Here is a 23,782-nt window from a genome sequence, read left to right as displayed (position 1 = left end):
AGTAAATTTCACCATAGCATGCTTTATCTTTCATATAAACCTCCCCTCCTCCTCCTTCCACATTGTTTGGTGCATGGCTTACACAAAATCACAATCCAACCCTAGGAAACAAAAATGAGGTACACATTTCAGAGTAAGGGTTTGGCTGTTTCACAGTGATCATTAAGTCACTTTACTTGGCATTGTTTCAAATGCCAAGTCACCTTTACTTGGCTTTGTTTCAACTGAAAACAATCTTGCCATACAAAATGATCAACCAAGCATTACAATTCACAGTCCTCCTTTGTGGAGATTTACAAAATCTGAAGAACATAATTTATATTTGTGGTTTTCAGGGACATTTTCCATTGTGACAGAAATTCCAGTGTTTCAAAATGCAGCTCAATTAGCCACATACAATTACTGAAATCCCATTAAATACCATTTAAGGCATTTGATGTTTAGAATCCCTCAGATACTCCTTTAAAAGTACCTCAGTGTAGTAAATACAACTATATTCATTATGGACAATGTCATGCAGATGTGCACTTTATTAAAGTAATAGAATAGAAAGAATTCATGAGTAAGTCACTTGAGCACTTTGAAAGTAATTATGGAAAACCCACAGATAATCTTATCAACTCAATATTTAAGAAACAGACACATCCTTATACATGTTTCTTGTGAGACAAAGCAACAATACAGTTCACTAACCAAACTTTATGCTCTATGTACCTGGTGTACCAAAATCATCAGGGGTACCATAAATTCAGAAATCTGTCTTCACTGAGCAGCTCCTGCACGGAAGCACGACAGCAAAGTAATACAAAATTTGTTTGTTGAAACACCAGTGAAGATTCTCCTGAAAGTGCCAGAGTTTATTTTCATACTTGGAGAAGAATGGCTGAATAAGTAATCTCTAATCATGACTACATGAAATTCTTACTACCTCAGCCTCTGCCTGTAGCCTTTCACTTGATGAAAGCATTTCAGCAGCTGGTAACAATCTACAGCAGCTTCTGTGCAGCTCTCAGGTGCAGAATGTCAAGTTATAAAAATACATAAATACTAAATGCAATTCCCAAGAGGAAAGAGAGCAGGTCAAGCCCAGATACGTTGTTTGCAAGCAATAACAACCCCAGTGCACAGCAATCCAATCCAACATCACTCTGGCTGTAAAGACGTCGGGTCACAAAAAGTGTCCAGTAAGCCAAAATAAAAACAGGGCTTCAGTAGTCTTTTTCTTGTTTATAAAGGAAATGAAGAAGACAGACTGTTCATTAAATATAAAAGCAATTTTATAAAAACACATCAGAATTTTATTGCTTGAAGAATACAGCATATGAAAAAGCACAAGAATGTCCAAAAAGAAAGGTCACAAAAATTCAAACATTACACCATACATACCAGATGCAGTAAAATGTTAACCTGATTTCTGCATCAGAAAAGAAAGGTGTGAAAATATACCTAGTATTATTTAGAAGGAAAAGACTCATTTAAAATAGAAAGTGTGAAGGTGTTACAGTACAAATTAGAAAAGCCAACACTGCACATTAACATTGTATCACTAGACTAGATTTTCTACCTTTGGTACTTAAACCTTTACAGAAAACCACTTCCTCAGTCAAACCTTGCCTAACATTTTATCTGGTCTCCAGGAAAGTTTGTTTTTTTTTTTTCTTTTTTAAACTTAAACATTCAAACAAATACTCTTCTGAATTTTCACTGTATTACTGCTTTTAAAGACATGTTCACATTTATTCAATATGCAACTTAAAACATCTCAAATTTAAATCAAAAGTCACTATGTGACTGAGATCTGAATACATGCCAATTTTATCTTGTTCAGATCTTTTTGTAAAAATGGGCCCACCATTTGCTGTTTGCATCCTGATGTACACAGACTGCTGCAGCCCTCCTCAAGAATTCCAACCAGAGCAACTCATGAGGACATCACTTGGTTAAACCATCCCCATTGTCTGAGAGCTACGAGGTCAACTACAGCAGCATGCAAGTGGCTTTTCTAGTCTGCTCAGATTAGTGTACCAGAAGATATGCCAGTATTACTTCAAGTAACACATTAAAACTCAGCAATGGACACTACTGTGCTTTATTTCAACACAAAGGACAGCTGCTCATCCATTAAATCAACAGAACTATCAAAAGGACAAGTATATCATTTCTGTTTCATGTATTGCTGCTGATCACTCTTGGGGAACAATTTATCAGAAACCTGGACTTACCTACAAACCAATCTGAGTGAAGAAAATGTTGTCTCTCAACAAGGTATCTTAGTAATCCAGTGGCAATCTAGTCTGGAGAATGTTAGCATTATGCTGACAATGACTAATCAAGGTTAAATAAATTCTCTCTTTTTTGACAAACATGCTGTTAGGGTCAGCTTTTGCCCTCTTGGTCTTAAATACGTAATCACTCCCTGTCACATCAGCAGAAAACAATTTTGTTTCTTTAAGTTCCAGCTTTATATTTCAACAATATGAATAAATCTGGACTACAAAATACCATCAACAACAGTTAACATTAAACTGGAGTGAAGTAAAAGAAGAGTTAGTTCTTCAAACCAGGCAGTCTTTGAAGTGAAATACTCAGTTAGGACTGTCAAAAGGATGCCATAATAAAACCATGGGTTTATTTTTTTTCACCCCTATACAAAAAAAAAGACTGAATTTGTACAACTCCTATTAAACATACCTTTTCCTAGCTTGGCGAAAATGTATAATTTTCAAATTTTAACAAGTGTGGTATTCGAGCATATATAATATTTATTGCCATATACATCCTCATTTTAAAAAGAACTAAGAATTCAGACTCTTCTATGCTGAACTCTACTTTTTTTTTCATGTTAACAGATTATGTCTACTGTACCACTCCCCCAAAAAACAATTAAAAATTCTAAGTAAGATTTCGTAGTTTAGTTAAAAGGGAAGAAATGCAAATGTGGATTTAGAGCTTTTTGTATAAATCTCACTATATTTTATAAACATGTTGTTTATTGTAACACTGTTTATTGATCAAATAAATGACGCACTGCTATCTAAAATTTCCATATACACCATTAAAAATCCAAAGTTGATATGATACTGAACCTTAAATCTTCAAGAGTTCAAAAAAGACAGTTTATACATGTACAGCACACAACAGCAGACACCCCTAGAATACCAACTGCCAGTCCACGATGCATACAAACTTACAGGTAAGCATTCATTTCACTGTTTTCATTGTGCAGGAAAAGTATTTCTTAGTAAGACAACTCAGCTGGTGATTTTCAGATATCATCTTCATCATCTTCATCCTGAGAAGATCCTGCCTGATTGGATGCACTGGCTGAGGCAGCAGCGAGCTGTGCCTGTTGAGCTGCTTGTTGCATCTGTAGCCATTCCTGCTGTGCCAGTTCTGCTTGCTGTTGTCTAGCCTAGAGACACAAATTTAATTGTTAAGGCCATACATAGCTCATGAAGAATCTCTAGAACAGATTCTCTTTCAACACATTTTTATCTGTACCTGCAGATTCCTTTTAAAATATATTTCTTTATTAACTGCACATGCAAAACCACATTGAGAAGTACCTTAATAATTTGTACCAAGAAGTTTAGCTACACTCTCTCTCCCTCTGAAGACATCACTATTTTGAGGCCTTACACTTATAAAAACAACAGACAGAAACTAGTGTACTTAAGGTCCACTGTAACAACTGTGCTGAACCACTAACTAATGAAAAATTACCTGAGGCTAAGCAAAGGAAACTTTAGACATCACTTCCAAGAGATCTTAACATTTAATCACAGTTCAGAGATGAGAACAGCATTGCTTTGTTGATTGCAAATACCAAAACTTCCAATTATGAAATCATCCAACTGAACCACAGAGACACACATTATCACAGAAACAAAGCAAGCCATTATCTTACTTTGCTAAGCAATCTTTGCAAAACAGAGCAAGGCATGGTCTTCTCAAATTCAGGTATGACAGCTGAGGATGGCTTTGCCACAGAAAAGTACAGACTTCTACTGAAAAGTACAAAAGATTCTACCAAAACATTTCAAATAGTTCAGCTGATGAATCTTGATTTTTCTGTCCAGGGTTTTCACTTGTTTTTTGGTAACTCCTGTTGATTTCAGCAATATACCAATTAATTGTGTTACAGTTACAACTTCAATTTCTATTTTGGGGGACCATTAAGAAAATGTTCTCAAAATGAAAAATTTCCAGTTTATTTTACTCTTCTACTTTTACAAGTTATCACTAAGACTATTATAATCTCCTTTCTAATCCTACTGCACTTACTAAATTTTCCCATTTTTTTTCCAAAGTATCAAATTTTTTTTCAGTTTTGCAAACTATAAGATGCCAAAAGATAAGGTCCGGAAAACAATCAAACCCTGTTTGTCAAGTTAGCAATGTGAAAAAAAGGCGAGTGTTCCCTTTTTATTACAAAGTGTCACATTTTCCTCTATTCTGGCAGTAAAAAAATACAGAAGTAGAAATCTCTTCTCATGAAAACTTTTCAGTATTTCAAACTTCAAGCGGTAGCACAGTTTCAAGGGTGGAACACAATTTCAGATGTCATAAAGTTCCAAAGGAAAGGCAGCAGCATCTGCCCACGCAGGAAGGCACCCATTTTATCAGCCAGGAGGGGGCTCCCTGCGAAGGGCATTGCACTCAGGGCTGCAGCAAACGGAGCTCAGCGCCTCGCACGGGATGCATCGCTCCTCAGCGCCCACCCCCACAGCCACAGCTGTAATGACAACACTTCACACTGCAGAAATGGAAAGAGAGAAAAAACCCACATACTGAGAATTCCATTGAGCTGGAATGACCAAGAAGCTCTATAGCATCTGGTAAACTTAACTCATTTACTGAACAACTCCAGTGAGAAAGCCCCAAAAAAACCCCAAACTTATGAAGACCCTTGTCTTGCACAAAAACTTAGACATGAATATTGGGATTAGACATTCCCTGACTTCAAATATTTACAATCATCCAAGCTAGAGGGGTCAAACATTCATAACAATAACAGGCAGGTATTTTCAAAATAGAGCAAGAAGTCAGCATTAGTGTCGTGCTCTAGAATATTAAAAAGATTAACACAAATAAATAAGCATGCATGCATGTAACTATTTTTAAGACTAATTACAGTACCTCCAACAGCTCATTACAGCTACTATTTTTGAAAAATGAGACTGTCGTCCTTGAATCTAAGCAAACATTTTCCATATTACCAAATACTATTTTTAAAAAGCATTCATACAATCTCGTTAAACTGGCATGCACTGTCTTAAATTAGAAATTAAGGCACAGTAACAGAATTTTAAAAGAATATTCTTCAAGTTGTTATTCCTTAGATGAAGTGTGGCTTGCATTAGGAGGTTTCAGCAATTTTTTTTAATTTATTTTTTTCAGTGATACCCTTAATACACCTTGGTTTTGCTGCTTTTTTATTTTGTGTATCACACTGAGTTACTTGCACAAAATAGTATGTAAAAAACAGGTATCAAATAGGTACACAATGCCTATTTGTAAATCTTGTCCAAAATCCAGAAGCAGCCATAATGGTCCTTCTAATTCAGTACAGTCAAACAAGAGTTAGGTACACATGACTTGATCATAACTAGTTCACTGCAATAGCTACATTCTATGCTGAAATTTTAAATGCCTTAAAATTCATCGTGCAATAAAGATGAAAGTAGCTGGCATGTCATGAGATGAAAAATAACAGTCTCAGCAAGATAAAAGTATTGCAGAGGGGAGAGAAGGTCACAGTAATCAGACATTAACTGAATAAGCATTTTCATCAGTGGAAATCAGAGTAAGCAAAGTGAGAAAATAAGACTCTGGCCTTGGTTAAGAGAAAAGAGCAATACCAGATACTTTTCCAAGCTCTTCGTTTAGACAATGGTCTTGTCAAACTAAGAGTAGTCAAGAGAAAGATGGTGGAGAGAAAGAAATAAATAAGATTTTAGTCAAACTGGGAGATGATAGCCGATCTGGGAAAGCTGGAAGGGGATAAGGCTGGGATGAAGCAGAGTGAGTGGGGGGGTGTGTGTGTATGTGAGTACACTATTTGCAGGCAAATGCTTTTTCCATGCCTCAATGGCCTCTTTAAAAATTTATGCATGAATTCACTCAATTATAGTCTTGCCAAGAATAAAGTTTCTTTCCAAGTATGAGAAATAACATTTGTGCACTGATGGTCAGAAACAGAAAAGCTATTTTCACTTTTGAATGCTTCAAAACGGGTAATTTCCTAAAAACCAGCGGTTATTCTTTCACTTCATCAACTAATTCTTAATGTATTCTCCATGACAGACTGGAAATACTCAAGTAGCAGCAAAACCCCATGCTTTTTAAAGCTAGAATATGAAATATGTTCCCATACAAAGTCCTGTATGTCAAATCACAGAAATATCAAGTAGCAGCCTCTTATTTGTTAACTTGACATTCCCCAATTCAAGCAGGCCCCGGTCAATAGCATCTTAGATGCCACATCAGTTCCCAAGGAAGGGGATATTTCTTGAGGTGTGCACACGTTTGTGTGGCCCTAGACCTGCAGCATGAATTATTCCAACCCCATCAGGACAAGTATTGCTTCACTTACTTGTGCAAATAATTCCTGTTGCTGCCTTAGTAGCTCTTCTTCCGGAATGCCGAGGTTCTCCAAGCGCGAACTGGCCTTTCTTCTCTTTAGTGCTACTGTTTTGCATTCTTGTAAGACTTCTTTGACTTCACTGATATAGGAGCCAAACCCCAAACTTTCTAGCGCTAGAAAGAAACAAAAAAAGGAGAAAAGACGTTGTTTACCTTTTACAAAGTTTCTGATAATAGATATTGATTTGTTTAGTTAAAGCAACAAAAAAAAAGCAAAACATTTGGTAACTTTCCTATCATCTGGTGACAAACATTTGGTGGGATAATTCTAGCCTCAGGAAGATAGTCAATTTTCAGTTATCTGGGTAGGATGGTATGTTTAAGACTCAAAAAATAAAAAGGCTTTGAGTTTTGATGAAACAGCAGCTCTGATAGAGTAGTAATCACTTATCTCTATTCTTAAAAGGATCTGACAGCTATTTTCCCTCTCTCCTCTGCTATGTCCTGTAGCAATACATCTTTTTAGGCTAAAAAAATTAAAGTTTGTCAAGTACAACCAAAGAAGCTTGTACTTGCAGAGGACTCAGGGCTTTCAGATCCACTGTGCTAGAGACAGGCATTTTTCTCCCTAAGACCTCTTTTTCCCATCTTTTCTATATCAGAATCGACAACATTTATACAGTTAAGAAGTCCTTCCTAACTGAATTTCTATCTGAATTTTCTCTCAGAGATTCTCCCTTTCCAGGTTTGCAAGTCTTCAGTAGAAGGTAAATTAGCAACCTACAACAGAGCAAAAGTGATGCATGTAAAGTGATCACAGATCCTTCAAAAAGGCAGAAATAAATAATATTATGTTGGGTTGATGAATTTTAACTTTTGTCTTTTAGTATATGAATTCCTCTATATAAAATGCATAGTTCACACATGTAAAGCTATATAAAGTTCTGCATAAGCTCTTTATTGTTTTATTTCTCAGCAGAACCCCTTCTATTTATCACCACATTAAAATGTATTCAGAAGCTAAAATCTTGCACTTTTATCTGCCCAAAGAAATTGGTAAAGCAGCTATATCCTGCAACAACAGCTTTTTAAAAGAATGCAAAGGTAATGGAAATGATTATAAAAACCCAGGTAGCACATGTGACAAAAGGCAGTTTGCTCATGCACTATGACATGCCTCCACACACACCCAAAGTCAACCTATTACAGAATATACTGGAAACATTACATAAACACCAATTCTACTAGAAACAAGTATCAGTTTAATAAAAAACATGGTTAATTTCCAGCATTTACACAATTCCGAGTTCACAATACAAGAGTTGCTTTAACCTTTATCTTAATTTCAAACTTTTGTGACAAGCTAAGAAATAGCACTAAACTGCACAACAGTAACCAACAACTTGTTACAAACAAGATCTTTCTTACAGTAACTCAGACAATATTCTAACACCAGTTTTGTAAGCAACATTTTCCTAGCCATAACTACAGCAGCACATCATGGTACCATAATCTAAACAATACCCAAGGGCATTCTCTAAGTTTTCAGCTTCCAGCTTGGACTAAGGCAGACACCTCACACACTGTGTTCTTCAACAGGGCTGTGGGTGCTGCCCTCTAATCACACAGCACTGCCTTCCCTTTAACAGAGAACACCTGGCAAAGAAATTCACATCATGCTTATTTCTTAAAAAAAAAAAAAAAAGACAAACTGATTTAACTGATTTAGAGATAATCAAATTACTTGAGAGACAGTATGTCAGTTCAGTCTCAGCCCACACACAGACACTGGAAATACCTCTTCCAATTAGCCCACAGTTTCTAGGAGAATTACCAAAAAACTTCAGAAACTTGTTTCATCCAGCCTCAGCAGAGAGGAGGCAAATCCATGTCTCATAGTCCAGAACTGGTTATCTTAATACTCTACAGATATTTAAGAACTCATTCAATTTTAAAATGTAAACAGTATATACAGTAAACTTCTTTAAGTCATACTTTTTTAACCAAACTGAAGAAATCTACAAGTCTAACACCACTAAGACAAACCATCACAGCAAAACCAGAGGTGTTTGTCCTAAGACCAGGCTTGGCACTCTGCTGCATAAGAGTATGAGCAACTGCTGAGTCTGAAGTTAACAGCAAGATGTGTTTTTACAGAAATTTTACATGGTCTTTAAAAGAAAATAAATTAATGGAAAGAACTTGCAATTGTGAATTAAATATAGCACGGACACAAAAATAAAATTCAAACCCCTCATGTGATACAACCAGGACAGATTCTTTACAAGTATTCAATATAACAAAGCTATGAAGAACCATAAATGATTATGATTTATGCATCATAAATCTACTGCATCAAAATTCTACTGCCTGTGAAACAACTTACAAAGTTTACCATCTTCCTGAAGCACATCAAGGCTTACAGAACACATAAGAATCATATGAATGGAAGGAATATGAATCCCTTTATACCAGCATGGTGCTAAAATGTGGGACAAGTGATTACTACTCTATCAGAGCTGCTATGTCATCAAAACTCAAAGCCTTTTTATTTTTTGAGTCTTAAACTTACCATCCTACCCAGACTGCTGGAAGTTTAGTATCTTCCTGAGACTAGAATTATCCCTCCGAAAATGTAAACAGCTGAATTCCAAAACATAGCATTTGAGGGGGATAACACAACTCATATTTACAAACAGCAGATCACAATTATCCTTTCTCAGTTTCCTCCTACTCTTAATGACTGCATGAACGTGCAGGTCTCTGAGTAATCAGTGACACATAGCTAGTACTACTTTTATTTTATAACATCAAGTCATTAATATCTGAGACTTTTAAATTTTTTGCTCCTTTCAAAGGAAAAAAGAACTTCCAAAATAAAATCCCAAACATGAACAGTCGTGTGAGATTCTTAAAATGAAGTGCTAATACACACACTGTCAGTATGCTAATAAGTCCATGAAAAGAAGAGACAATCCACAGAAGACATCAATCCACAGCCTGCCTTACTGCACAACAATTCCATGTAGACCAAGTAATCAAAGTAACCAACTTCATAAAAAAGGTGATTTTACAAGTCATCATTTTCAGAATTCAACGAAAATTGCATTTCTCCTAAAAAGCCTGCTTTGTCACAAGTCATATAACACTCAAATGATTGCATTTTCTGTTCCAGGATGGAAGAACATTCATTTGCTTTCCAGAGCTGCAGATTCACAGCTGGGTTCCTGATGGTGGAACTCAACAACAAACGTGGCGATCTCCACTTACAACTATTACATAGTCTTGATGCTTTTGGGTATTATCCAAGAAAGCTGTCCTGCATTTTGTTACCAGCAGTGAGTGTTGGCACAGTCTGAGAGCATCTATCAAATCAGGTCTCTAATGGGATGCAAGAAGCCTCTGCTTTCCCTTCCCTAGGCTGTTGACAGCACCGTGCCAGTGGCACCACACAGTAACAAGCAAGCACCTCATCTATCTGAGGTATAACCCAAGGGTGGAGAGAGCTCCTGCTCAGCACAGGGCCACACAAGCACTTGAACAGGGCAGCAAAGGAAGGGGTGTCTCAAGCACCACCGTGCCAAACACCTCAGCACAGTGACCAAGGGCAGGTTCACTCCACACAGTCCAGTGGCAGCGTCACCAGCTGCAGTGCCTCTTCCCCCTCTTCTGGCCCAGCAAAACACCTTCCTGCTTCTTGCTCCCAATCTAGGACTTCTTGTTTACAGTTTACAGCCCCAGTCAGCCAGCAAACTCACCTGAGAGGAAGCCCTGCTCTGCCCTAAACTCTCAAAAGCCACAGGGTCACTTGTATCTGCAATGCCAGATCCAGCTCTCAGAGAGAACCAAAAGCCTCCTCTGAGCAGCACCTCGTGCTCAGGCGGGACCAGGTGTGGCCATGAGCCTCACTGATTCTAAGCACTCAGAAGGAAAAAGATACATGGGAGACCACAACCAACAGATTTCAATTGCCTCATTTGTTCCATCATTGTTGTGAGGCTGCTGCATAAAGAGGCATTCAAAATAGCAAGTATCTAGAATGTATGAAGATGGATGAAAATGCTGAAATACTCTACCTATAACTGGCAGCCAAAGCCCTCAAACCTCACAGAGGGATCATCTGCCAGCTGACCAGCATCTGAAAGGAGCTAATATGAATTACAGCTTCCTTAAACATAAGCAAAGCAGAAAATCCATTCCATCTCTAGAACATTACAAAAATTGATACATTGCAATGATTTACTACAAAGTATAGATTTAATTTGAAAATAACTTTTTCTAACCCTAAGACGTGATAACACAAGGACATAGAACCCAGCAAAATACTTGGCACAGGACCATCTGCTGACATTATGCACATCCACTTTAGTTTCAGTTTGTTCTCCAGAAAACCCAGACTAAGCCTAGGACAGAAATAGGTGAATTTATTTCTACAGACCACCACTACTGGATACAAAATACTTTCATACATAAATCCTTTACTGCCCTCAATCTTAAAGATCATGTATATGCTTGTGTTAAGAACTATCCTCAAACGTTTTTTGTAGTGACTTGAAAAAACTACCCAAGTATTATTAAAGAGCATCACACCTAAAGAATGCTTCCATGTGCAAGCACAGGTTTTACTTTACATCCTAGGCTTCTGTGATGGAGCTACTTTACTAAACTTGCAAGCTTACGTGCATTTCATCTAACATTAAAGCTCGTACATGCTACATATTTTCTTTTGCAGTTCATGACCCAGTTAAGTACTTGAACCTCTTCTGGTGAGCAAGTTAATAAATTTCAAGCGAACCAATTTTCTTTTTTGCTTAAACAGCAAATATTATTTTAAAAATCATACAACCACAACATTTTTTAAATTAACTCGATATCATCACAGCCCTGAAAACAGCTGTACTACAAATGCTGCTGTAAATATCTCTACTAGGTAGCCGAGTAAAGTACTCTTTCACTACTGCTGCTATAAATGTGCTTGCAGGAAACCCCGGTATCAACAACCCCGGCTTAAGAAGCAAAGCAAATGAGTTCTGACAAAAAACTATGCCTAATGCAGACTTCAGGATGAGGCAAGAAAAATCCTTATTTGCGACAGAATTTAAAGAAAAACAAACGAGACAGAGAGAGAACTCGCCTTTTATTCAAGCAAGCAGAAGTGCAAGTCAACAGCACAGAAAGATACAAGGGCATAGGTCACGTTTAAATGCTTTCTGCAACAGATACGAAGATCCAACATTAAACAATGAGACTGTAAGGACAGCCCTAAAGAAATATACTCTTTAGAGATTTCAGACAACACTGCCATGGAATAAAGCCTGGGCCCCACATAATCAATCTCCGACTATAAAGACATTTACTACATTCAAATTCTTAAAACACGAGGTCTCCATTCGAAAAAGCAGACCTCGTTTCATAGGTACGAGGAAGAGATTTGGTGACTTCACTCACAGCACCGCAGGTTCTCTGAAGCACAAAACCGGAGCTGGTCCTGAGCACAGCCAGCAGCCGCTCTAACCACACAAAGACAGCCTCTCCTACAGTGCGCCTGGCCAGCCGGACAGCACACGCTTCTCCTCCACACCCTCACCAGCCCTGCCTTTGTGTCCTACGTAGCTACAGGCAAGCGGAGAGCAAAGGAGAGCAAAAAGCGGTGCGGGACAGGAGCGGCTCACAGGTGCCCGCCCCGGCACGGCGGCCGCGGCTGCTCACCTTGTATGACGTGTTCCGGGGAGATAGTTTTCTTCTCCGATTTGTTGCAGATCTCGTTGGCCTCGGAGGAGATGAGGTGGATGAACTCAGTGCAGCAGTTGACCACCAGCTCCCGGGCGTCGTTCGCCACGCGGACGTTGGGCAGCGTCTCTTTGATCATCTTGTTGATGGCAGCCCTGGGGATGGTGAGGTCGTCGTCGTTGCCGGACGACGAGGCCATCCTGGCTGCGCTCGGCTCACGGGCTGCGCTCAGCGCCCGCGCGGGGCTCCAGGGCGCGGGGACCCGGCGGGGGCGGGCGGGGCCGCGGAGGGCGGCGTCGCCGAGGGGCGGGGGACGGCGGGGGCCGGGCCGGGGGTCGCTGCCGGGCCGGGGGGTCGCGGGGCCGGGAAGCGCTGCTCGGGCTCAGGGCTCCCTCGGCCGCGGCGCCTGCCACTGCCGCCTCCGCCACATCCTTCGGCCGCCGGCGCCGCTGCCTTAAGACCGGTCTGAGGGGAGGCGAGCGGCGGAACGCCCCGCGCGCGGCGCGGCTCGGCTGGGCTCGGCTGGCCCCGGGCGTGCGGCGGCCGCGAGGCGGAAACGCTCCGACTCCGGCTCAACCTGCGAGGGACGGCGCTTCCGCCGGAAGCCGGAACAGCTTCCGCCGCCGGGAGCGCCGGAAAGGCCTCGGTGCCACGTGCGGACGGCAGCGGCGGCAGTGAGGGGTCCTTCAGCCACCCCCTGCGCCGGGAGCTGCGCCCGGGCCCCACCCAGCCCCCTGCCCTTCCCCTCGGCTCCGGCAGTGGCAGGGGATCCGACAGCCCCGCCAGGCTTGTCCCCGAAGCAGGACAGGCTCGGTGCTTCATCCGCAGTTAATTCACGATTTGCAGGAAGAGCTGGTTTTCCTCGGCAGCCATCTATTACACTCTATTTTCCGCTTTCACTCCATAACCAGTAGTGTGATGGTTGTATGAGACAGAATTAGCCAGACCACGATAGTGTTTGTGGAAGGCTCATTAAACCCACAGTCCTGGTCTTGCCTTGCAAAGGGAAAAACGCGCCCGGGAATGCAGCCCAGCCCGAGGTGCAGGCCAGAGACAGCCACAGCTGAGCGGCACCGAGGGGCTCCCGGCAGGCCCAGCCCTTCTGTGGATGCCTCTGTCCCGTACCCTGCGCAGGCCCTCAGCAGGTGCCGAGGAGATCTCGGCCTGCAGAGCGGGGATTTGCCAGGCTCCCTTCAGCCCCACCAGCACTCTGCTGTCATTCAATCCCCGCTCTCTCCTTTCAGCCTCGCTGCTGTTCCCCCTCTCTGCTGGGCTCCGGGCACCCGGTGTTTCCCAGGAGGTGTGAGTTAGGAACTGCCTGGGGCCTCCAGTTGTGCACAGCGGCTGCTGCGCACGCTCTTGTCCCCTCAGTCCCCGGCCTGCCGTCCCAGGGAGGTCCCTGCAAGCCCCGGCACCCCGGGCCCCACCAAAAGGGTCACAGCTGCACAGCGAGCCCTGCATTCGAGCCCTGCGTTAGCCGCAGTACTTGGTACCCGCAGGAGCTTTAAGCTCCTCTGGGAGAGGCAGGGCAGGGCGGGGCTGCTGCAAGTCCCAGCACGGAATTCGATTCTGGCTCTGTGAGACAGTGCTGAGGGAAAGAGAAGGACAGCTCCAGCATGGGAGGGAGCTGCGCTGGGCTCTGTGGGTGAGCCAGGGACAGCTGCTGCCGCGTGCCGAGGAGCCAAAGCCCGCAGGCCCCAGGGACACCCGGCCTGTGCCTCCGCGGGTAGAGAGGCGGCCCCAGGTCAGGGCATGGGAATGCCCCGGGCAGCAGCGGGGAATGCCCTGCAGCCCCCATCCTTGCTCGGCCTCGGCCGCCGAGAGGACTCGGCTGAGACCAAGCAAGGGAAAAGACCTGATCTCCGTCAGAGAATTTTGGTATAACACATACTTACTAGGATAGCTTGGAACAGGAGGGTTCTGTGTCAGACACCGAAAGGACTGAAGGCATTGAGTGGATTGAGATTGCTTATTACTGACAATGCTTTGTTTTCAAAATGTAGTACCCAGACAGTAAGAAGATATTTTATTTTAGGATGCTTTAAAAAAACATTTTATTGCTCACTAAGTGTAATATGCTAGTAGCCACTGCATATAAAGGAAGCATTCAGAATATTATAATATATATGAATAATAAATATTCTACTAGTTACACTTTAGGATTGATAAGACTTTCTCTTACATTGCTGATAAATAGATCTGACTTTGGAAATGAGAATGCCAGTGTGATAGAGTGATTACTGTAGCAATTCTATTTTGCGGAGAAAAGAAGAAACCTCACAACTTTATAAAAGTTGTAAAGCTCGGTATGTTTATTACGGCACTGGACACATGCAGAGAAAACTCTCCTCAAAAGGCATGCGTACCTCTGAGAACTTCAGATCTCCTTTTATCCCCCTCTCAAATACATATGCATACAGTTTCACAATAGGTTCATACATATTCATTTTTATGGGTTTCGTGTGACTTTTACCACTAGTTCCTTTTTATCAGAAAGAATTCCGAGGTCAGGCTGACTTGCTCTTACAGCAGTCCTTGTCTCTCTCTATCATCTTCTGTCTCCTCCCCTTTATCTCTGTCCTTCGCTGAAGTAAATTCACTGAGCTTAGGCCTTGCAGTCTGGCTAAATAACTACAATTTCTAACCACAGACTCAAGTCAAAAATGTACATTTCACCTAAATTAAAATGGATTTCTATCCTGGAAAATTTTCACTTTGCTTCACTATCCTGATAAGTAAAAACATTTTTATGATATTAAGAATCTAAATTATTTGCATACTGTACAGCTCTCCGTATGTATTATATACAAGTAAGTGAAGGAGGTCAGGTTAATATTGAATACACAAATACCAGTCAGTGTTCCTGTTCCTGAGAAAATATCTCTGGAAAAAGCAAACACTAAACACAACGAAACTACAGTTAGAGGATTTTAATTGCAAGGTTCTGCAAACAGTAACATTCAAGAGATACACATTGAAATTAATATCTTAGCTAAGCTCAAACAAATATCTTGCATGCCTTTTCATAATTACAGAGCAAAGGCATTTGAATAACACTGTGTCATCAGTAGCTACAACAAGTAATTCCAATTTGCACTATATAATCTCATTCTTATTGTGAAGGTTTTCCCAGGTCAAAGCTCTTTCTGCTTCTCCACCTTAGCAATTTGATGAAGTTGAGACTTGCACTGAAGATTTTGTCATGCTGAAAAACCATTTTGTAGAATATGTCAATGGGTAGATCTCCATTTGGATCTGCATACTTCAAAGTTGTCATTGGAGTATACAAGGTGTTGGTCTGATGGCGAAAAGGTGGATTTTCTGCAAGAATTATCTTTACTGTGTGCTGTAGAGAAGGAGAAATAGAATTTTAAAAGAACCTTTACCATGATAGTAAAGTAAAAATCCAATTTTCAGGGGAAAAGTAGAAGAATAAAGTGCTAGAATTATGTAAAACACTGCGTATAGTTTTATTAGAACATCATTAGAAATTCTTCTTGAAATATTCAAAGGTCATAAGAAGTATTTCTTATTTATTCTTTTATTTCTGTTTCTCTATACCATGGTGATAGCAGCTGACAACTCAGTATCCTGAGTAGCCTTCCAGACAATTGTGGGTTGATATGCCCACAGTAGGTAGATCCTCTCTTTTGCAGGTCACTGGTAAAGGATCAGGACAGTGCCTTTTGCAGCAAGATCTGGGAATCTTCAGTTGACACTGAAGCTATTCCTTAGCAGCAAACTCCTGAAATCATCATCCCCTCCCAGAGCTTGCTTAAACTTGTCTTCCTGCAGGAAGCTCCAAGCACCAGAAACATCCATGATTCTTTTATTGTGCCTTGTGGCCCTGGGGTGGCTGTGTGAACTTCCCTCAGCAGAGGGATCCTGAGTGACATGGGAAGGATAGAGCTTAACCAGGGTTGGGAACCCTGGGTGGATGTATGGGAACAATGCAGAATATTCAGACTTCACCAGACGATGTAAAGGGCATCTAATATCTCAGTGGTATTGAAATCACAATTCATAATTATCTTCAATACTTCAAAATGAACATTCTTTTAGTATTTTGTAGACTTTTGTTTAATGACTGACAATTCTTTTGAATAAAAAAAAACTTTTTAATTGCATACATTACATTTAATTAAATTGAATGCTTTTACCAGAAAAACCTACCAATCAACCACTGCATTCATAAAATACAAAGCAAAAAAACCAACAAAGAAAAGAAGATGATTTTTTGATGAGTTACCTCTGCAACATCTTCAGCACTTTGTCCCAGGCTCTGGAAAATTTGCTTGTAATTTTTAAGGTAAATATTAGTAAACATCTCAGCTGTTTCTTCATCTGCAGCTGAAAGATCCATTTTCATTCCATCTTCAAAAACTTTTCTTTCAAATTCTGTAACCACTGGGCCTGGTTCAATCAAACTTAACCTGTTCAAAAAAAAAAAAAAAAGTTAACTGGTTGTGACTATTCTCCATGGAAAATACACCCCTCAATCCTTCTCCAAAAGGAGCATGACAAATTGCACTAGCAAGCAGTATAAAACAACAGCACTTTCTGTAAAGGCAATCCTTACTGCATCACTGATGTCCTGCTCCTCCTACCCACACACACACAGGAGTAGAAACTTGCACGGCTTAATATTCAGAGAAGTGCTGTAACTTAATTCATGACAGAATGTGACTGCAGTTGTTACCTGCTGTCTCACAGCTGTGGAATCTAAGGGTGATTTATTCACAAGGACTTACCAGATACTAAGAAAAAGAATTAATGTATGGTAACAAAATTCATTACTTCCTGGACCAAATCCTGCACAGGTTTCTTTGTTTCTCATGATAATACTAGAAGTAGCTGAAAGAGATGGGGGAGTTGCCCAAACATGGATTTTCTTTGTCAAGGTGTTAGTGTTACATAATTTAAGATCCCACCACTATATAATAATAAAATACAATACAGAGATTTTTACTGTGGGTGCACAGATTCTGGCTGCTGCCAAATCTGAAGGTTTTTCTTTTGCCCAGTAGTGTATTATAGCAAATCACTGAAATACAGTTCCAGGTCAGATTTTTCCTGGTTCTTTCTCAGGCAGTAATAACACCCAGCCACTGTGTTTATCAAAACACTCCTTGGGGTTGGGTCTCTTACTGGATTTGAGTTCTTCAGGTGATGTTCTAAAGGCTCTTCTTTAGAACTAAATCAAGCTGTTGACCTTCACAGCAGAATTCCAGCTACTGCTGGAATTAAAGCCCTTTCTCTTCCATCACTCTTCCCATTAGACCTTGAATCAATCTTTTTATACTTCCTTTTATAACCTCCTGTTTGCTGTGTCTTATACTCTTGAAATTTCATTATGAATTGTGGTATATCATTATTATGTATTATTACATCATTATTATGTATTATTACATTAGGTATTATTACATTTATTTTAAATCCCTCCCAACTTTGCAAAGCAATATGCAGAATCAGTTCTGTCTCTGAAATTCCACAACAGCAGCTGTCTTTTGTTCAACAAGGCCTAAATGCTCAGACACACAGAGATGCAATGGATATTTACCAGTTATTGGAGTTTGCACAAAGAATAGTAGCAGAATTAAATAAGTGTGAATATACATGTGACAAATCAAACCTGAAGTCCCACAGATGATGAACAGGACTGGTCTCCTAAATTCTGTCTAAAATGCTAGGAATAGTACATCACACTTCTCCCTTCCCTCCCACCTTCCTTCATTACAGGTATCTCACCCTGTAACACTCTCATGGATTTGCACTTGCTCACTCTCTCTGATGAGCCCTTGAACTTTTTTATCTGTGAATTGCCTGAGAAGGCCATTGTCCTTTCTAAGGGGAAAAATCACAGTGATGTTATTTCTGTGATACTGTATGTAAGAATCTGTTTTCAGAAGTGTTGTGTGAACTGTATTTTATCCAAAGCTAAATAGCCTTTAACTATTAACCTTCAAGAGAACATGTTTATTCTAACATCTAGATCTTTTTATTTGCTTATATAATGTGAAGAGTGTGGTCATTTCTATGCCTTTTGTGATGTGCAGTTTTCAAGGGCTTCTCAGTCTGCTTAGCAGCAAGCTTTAAAGATTTTTTCCCTACCTCTGAATATATTTTAAACTATCTAAAATACAATTGACACAAGTGGATCAATGCCATTTACACCAGTGGATCAATGCCATTTACACCAGTGGATCAATACTTACTGAAGTTTGAACTTGAGTGCTTGTATAGCTAAACTTTCACAGAATCCTTCCACAGCAAACTTAGATGCAGCATAAACATCATTAAATAAGATACCTGATGGTACAAACAGAACATCCTGAGAATGTGATTTCATCCAACATACTAATAGTTTGATTTTAAGAACTCATCCCAAAATTTCTACAGTCATGCTGGAAAAACATTAGAAAAATCCTTGTGCACACTGAATCTAAATACTAATTTTTGCAATGTTCTCAAAATTGCTTAGTCTAGCAAAGATGCTTGACTAATGCTTTTCCTCCCCCTAGCTGATGCTGTGGTCTCCTTGGATGATATTATTTTGCAGTCTAAGATATGAAAGTGTCTGTAAATATAATACCATCTGCATTATTTATCAGCAAGACTTTAATAGGCTCTAGATGAAAACAGAGGCTGAGTGTAATGCAGGAGATACAATTATGCAAGAAATCCAGCTTGCATCTGAGTGATTTAGAAAAAGCACTACATCAGTCCATTGAGGTGGAGGGTAAGTGTTGTATTAAAATACCAATTCTTGGAGACTGATGGAGGACCCTTGGCTCTGCAGAATAATCCATGTAAGATCAATGCCACAGTTGTAATAAAAAAAAAACTGAAAAAACCCAGCCAGACAGGATGGGACACAAGAGTAGGACTATCATTATCTGTTACTAAAATTTGACTCTCAAGTGTTGTGAGATGAGAAACTTTACAAAAAGCTCGTACAGTTGTCCAGGATTGGATTTTATTCTATTACATCTGTGCAGAGCATAGTAAGCATGTTTGTCTGTTCCCCTAATTTTTTCCAAGAGAAAAGTAATTTTCCCTTTAGGGCTAAGCCCTATTTTCCAGATAATAAAAATACAACCTAAATTTTTTTAACATTGTAGAGTTTAAGTTAAAACTCTAAAAGAAAAAGACCCTGCAGGTTTTGTTGCTAAAATGCTGTGAAAGTATCTGGATGCATAAAACTCACCAGCTGCTTTTTATAGTTGGACCTTCAGCATTACAAAGCACAAGAGTCAGATATGCCAGCTCCTACTTTTTTTTTTTTTTTTTTTTCCCTAAAAGGAGGAAAGCTTAGGATTTTGAACACTGAACTCTTAGTTCAAGTAAAGAGGAAAACCAACTTTACCTTGTATTCCCATAACACTGCTTATGATTACTATATGCCCACTCTTTCTCCTCTTCATGTCAGGCAGGATCTCCTTCAGGAGCCGAACCAGGCCAAAGAAGTTGGTGTCCATCACAGTTTTCATTTCCTCAATGCTCTGACATTCAATAGGCCCAATGAGCCCCATTCCAGCATTGCTCACTGCACAAAATGGGAGACAACAGCAAGCAAAAACATCCATAAACATAAACTTGTAATCATTATTGGAAAGCATTTGAAAGGAAAGTGAGGATTAAGGATTAAATGAGCCTAAATAATCCTTAAAGAAAGGATTAAAAGATGTTAGTCACTAGAGCATTCCAAGCACATTTGAGATTTCCATATGTCTTTCTTTTTAATTGTGCTTTTAATCAAATTTAAATTATCTGTTATTTATAATTTTAACTAATTTATTTCTCAATAGTCCTTCTTCAAAAAAATATAAAGGGATTACAGAAAAATGAGTCAAGAATTACTTGTATTTTTTTTATAATTCAGTATTGAGAATTGGCAGCTACAGTCAATACTCATAGGAATTAATAGAAATCTTCAAAAAGTGACAGACCAAGCCATATTTTGGTCTGGTTTTTCTTTTAATAACACTCATGTATCTTCAAGAGGAAGTAACCCCCCAACAAAATAAACAAACACACAATTCTATTGATTTTTATTTGCCTCTTGGATATTTATAAGTGGGGAATGATGATAGGACTGGCATTCTGCTCTAGAAGTAGTACATCAAATTAGAGTATAATAAATTTTGCAGAAATACTTGTTAAGCACTGCTTTAATAATTAATCAGAAAAAAGGCAGATCCATAATTTCCTAGTAGGTAAGATTTAATAGCTGATGGTGTAAGCACTTCTACTAAGAAACTAGTATTTATTTTTAGCAAAACAATATGAAAACACTTGTTGCTGAATGATTTGTAAAGTACAATTTCAATTCTTAATACAAAATGGAAATATCCCTAATTTTTTTTGCATTTGTTCGTTTACTTGCTAATTCCCAATGCTGTTGCTTTCTTAGTACAGACAAGGGTTACCCTCATTGTAACTATGCTTCATCAATAGGGTGGAAAGTCTCGCTCATGAAGGTGCCAGTTTAGGCAAAATTTCTCACATTTACTAAACTAACTAACTAAATTTCTCATTTACTAAACTCATTTACTCATTTACATTTACTAAAAAATGGATGGTTTTATCCAAGACACTTCCCTGTGATCAAGTTTCTCCTTTGTAAACAGGGAAAACCAGCTTCCCTACTTCATACGAGCAGGGTGAGATTTAATCCATTTATGTCTGCTTGAAGTCTTGAGAATCTTGAATCAAATATACTACGTAATTATTATTACTTTGATAATTTAAAAAATACACTAATGAAACTTCTCCAGGGTATTTGAGACAGTTTTGCAGAACTCTGGTATCTGTTGATAGCACACACATCCTGTACTTGCCCAGGACATCGATCCTTCTGTCAGGGATGCTGTTCACACAGGTTTTAATAGACTGCTCATCACAGACATCCAGTTGTTTAATCTCGAGGGTTTTGCCCAGCCTGTGACCTGCAGCTGCCTCCAGTGGCTCCTTCTTGGCCAGGTTCCGCATTGTGGCGAACACTGCAACACACCAGAAATCAAATCTTCATTGTGCCACTCCTACTGACAGGTGTTAAAGAACAGTGCTTTTACATCCAGGTCTTAACATCAGTGATAGCAACAGATAAAAACTAAAATATTCTATTTTCAATATATATTGTCACTAATTTCCCAGTCTGGTTCTGAAATCCTCGGGAAATTAAAGAGAAGCTATTCATAATGAAGAACATATAGATATGATATATAAAGGATCTGTCACCAAAATATTAAAAAATGGGTATCAAATTATGCCACTAAATTGTTTTTAGGTACTCAACACCTAATGCTGTCTTCCAGATTTCCTTCTTTTTTTAGTCACCACAATATTTAGCAGGACAACCATCATTTTATTAAAAAACGAAAGACATAATTCCTTAGGTTGCAAAAAAATTTGATTTTGTAAGCCACTTCTAAAAATTGAAATTAGTTTTTATTGTAGCCTAATGGCTCAGAAAGCTCTAGATCTGCATCCAGTCAGTTAGCAGTAAAATACTGTAAGTACGAGAGACTGAATTTTCACAGATTGCTGTGTTCACCTTGCCATCCATTTTCAATCACAGCAAATACCCTGCTTTGCAGCAACAAGACAAATTCCAGTCCTTTTGTTCACCTGCCTACACAGGCTTGGAATAATGAAATGTGCTTTAGGGAAAAAATGCAAATTTACAAACTGTTTACCTAAATTCATTACTTTGGTCTTCAAGTGGGCATGGGCCTGTATAGGTACAGATTTTAGTAGCCAGAAGCAAAGCTAACCACAGCTGTGAATGTATACCCAGAGCAGCATAATATTAAAGATATTTTCAGATACTTGGTTTTTACTACTGTCCTTTTTCATTGCATGTGCGTGTACACTGTTCAGTTCCAATAGTTGTTCCACTCCAATAAAGGTACAGAAATATCAACTGCTTACAGAAATCAGTATATTTTTGCTGTATTTTCTTGACAGTAGAAGAGGAAAGGAACCAGAAACAAGTCACCAAACTGAATACAACCACCTGTTAAATCACAGAGAAAAAACCAGCATCATCTCAAGTAGTATGTTTTTGTAAAGATAAAGAACAGATAGATTATTACCTTTAAATCTTTTCTGTTCATCTTTTGCCATTTTTACAGCTATTGCCAGCCCAATTCCTGAGGAGCAACCTGTAATGAGGACATTTCTTCTTGCCATTCTCTTCACTGAGTGGTTCAATTCTTCACAGGAGCAACAATATAAATGTAACTACAGCATAATGTGACTGGTCTTTAATACTATCTGCACCTTCCCTGAGTCAACAAATCTGAAAATGCACACCTGGACCTTGCATGATTAAGGGATAATCTTCAAATAAACAAAATAGAAGCAGATGCTCCTACATGTGCTTATAATCTGCATTATCAAAACTGATGAATACAGAATTTGATCAATCTATAAACTGAGGCACTTGTAAACTCCATGGATTGTTTTTGATAGAATACAGCTTGCACAGTACTGGCTGGAAAAGCCTTTTCCACATTTATAAGTCTGTAGTGCTAAGTCCTCCACTCACAGCTATGGACAGTAACCTGCACCCAGAGTGGGGTCCCTCTGCTAAAGCTCTTCAGAATTCCTACACCTACAGCATCCTCCTGGTTTTTTTACAACACATTGAGGAATAGATTTCTTCCCTGATGCCTTACTATTGTAAGAGTCTTAATAGGCATTACAGAAAAAGATCCCAAATTGCAAAATGGGATGTGGATTCTGAAAGAGACAAATTGTTGGACAGACTCCTGACATTTCCTTTTGGCAGAGTTCCCAACCAAGAACAGAGAAAGTTAGCAAGCATGCTGCAGTGGAGAACTGACAGGAAATGTTGAACAGACAGCTTCACTTCATTCCTGCTAAGACTGAAATCTCAACACTTCTGATTCTGCAATTGACATGTCAAAAATTTTTAAAAATAAGAACTAGCCTGATATCTAGGTTTTGGAGAAAATATTTTACATATAAACTGTGGATTAAAGAAGGCATTTGAGCTGGCACTTCAGTGCAATGCATGTTTAACATACAGTAACTGTAGGTACACTACATTCAGGGAGAAAATCAGTCCCTTGTTTCTGTCCTGAGTGACAGGAAAAAGAAAGACCTTAATAAGCAATTAGCCTTATGAACAGCATTCAGCTAATTGCAATGCCATTATACACAGTAAAATGTTTTTCAAGACTTAACAACCCCATGTAAATGCAACGCACTTCACAAGAATGAACTTAGTGTTTCAGGATTCAGGATTTGCATTGATGTAAATTGGTTAGTGACTCAAGAAAAGTAGGATGCTACAGAAATATTTAACTGAAATTATGTTTAAAATAGTCCATCCTTTCCAAAAGAAATAAACTGGTTTGAACAGTATAAGTGGAATCCTTTTCAGGCAAGCAACAAAATAGCAAAATATCTAAAGATAAAACATAATTATGATTTTCCT

At 39.3% G+C, this 23,782-nt stretch overlaps 2 protein-coding genes across 3 annotated transcripts; both read right to left on the bottom strand.

Moving 5' to 3' along the window:
* Window positions 1-1,592: 1,592 nt before the first annotated feature.
* DR1 (down-regulator of transcription 1) lies at window positions 1,593-12,514 on the bottom strand. The gene is made up of 3 exons (XM_005482076.4): window positions 12,295-12,514; window positions 6,596-6,759; window positions 1,593-3,412 (listed from the first exon to the last, which is right to left on the bottom strand). Exons 1-3 carry the CDS (start codon window positions 12,512-12,514, stop codon window positions 3,266-3,268), a joined length of 531 nt encoding a protein of 176 aa, XP_005482133.1. The 3' UTR covers window positions 1,593-3,265.
* A 1,907-nt stretch (window positions 12,515-14,421) lies between these two features.
* Window positions 14,422-23,683, bottom strand: LOC102074391 (retinol dehydrogenase 8). 2 transcript variants are annotated; one of them, XM_074546126.1, is made up of 6 exons: window positions 22,413-23,683; window positions 21,152-21,317; window positions 19,682-19,857; window positions 18,531-18,624; window positions 16,565-16,748; window positions 14,422-15,661 (listed from the first exon to the last, which is right to left on the bottom strand). In XM_074546126.1, the coding sequence occupies exons 1-6, from the start codon at window positions 22,507-22,509 to the stop codon at window positions 15,428-15,430; spliced, it is 951 nt and encodes a 316-aa protein (XP_074402227.1). In that variant the 5' UTR covers window positions 22,510-23,683; the 3' UTR covers window positions 14,422-15,427. The 2 variants fall into 2 exon arrangements, with proteins under 2 accessions (XP_074402227.1, XP_074402229.1); XM_074546128.1 differs by having other exon boundaries at window positions 14,425-15,661; window positions 22,249-22,525.
* Between the last annotated feature and the right edge of the window lie 99 nt (window positions 23,684-23,782).

The sequence above is a fragment of the Zonotrichia albicollis genome, chromosome 8, assembly GCF_047830755.1.
Source record: "Zonotrichia albicollis isolate bZonAlb1 chromosome 8, bZonAlb1.hap1, whole genome shotgun sequence".
NCBI lineage: Eukaryota > Metazoa > Chordata > Aves > Passeriformes > Passerellidae > Zonotrichia > Zonotrichia albicollis.
Note: the sequence above shows the minus strand (reverse complement) of the source record. Positions and strands in the feature narration are given on the sequence as shown.

Bases quoted from the DNA above. Each gene is read 5' to 3' on its own strand.
- DR1 (XM_005482076.4), bottom strand. From the start codon at position 12,514: ATGGCCTCGTCGTCCGGCAACGACGACGACCTCACCATCCCCAGGGCT. The intron at 6,760-12,294 runs GTGAGCAGCCGC...GTTTCTTTCTAG, and splicing joins CCCGGAACACGTCATACAAG to CGCTAGAAAGTTTGGGGTTT. The intron at 3,413-6,595 runs GTAAGTGAAGCA...TTGTGTCTCTAG, and splicing joins AACAGGAATTATTTGCACAA to GCTAGACAACAGCAAGCAGA.
- LOC102074391 (XM_074546126.1), bottom strand. From the start codon at position 22,509: ATGGCAAGAAGAAATGTCCTCATTACAGGTTGCTCCTCAGGAATTGGG. The intron at 19,858-21,151 runs GTACAGGATGTG...TTGTGCAGTGAG, and splicing joins AGGATCGATGTCCTGGGCAA to CAATGCTGGAATGGGGCTCA. The intron at 15,662-16,564 runs GTAACTCATCAA...CCTTCTCTACAG, and splicing joins GTGCTGAAGATGTTGCAGAG to CACACAGTAAAGATAATTCT.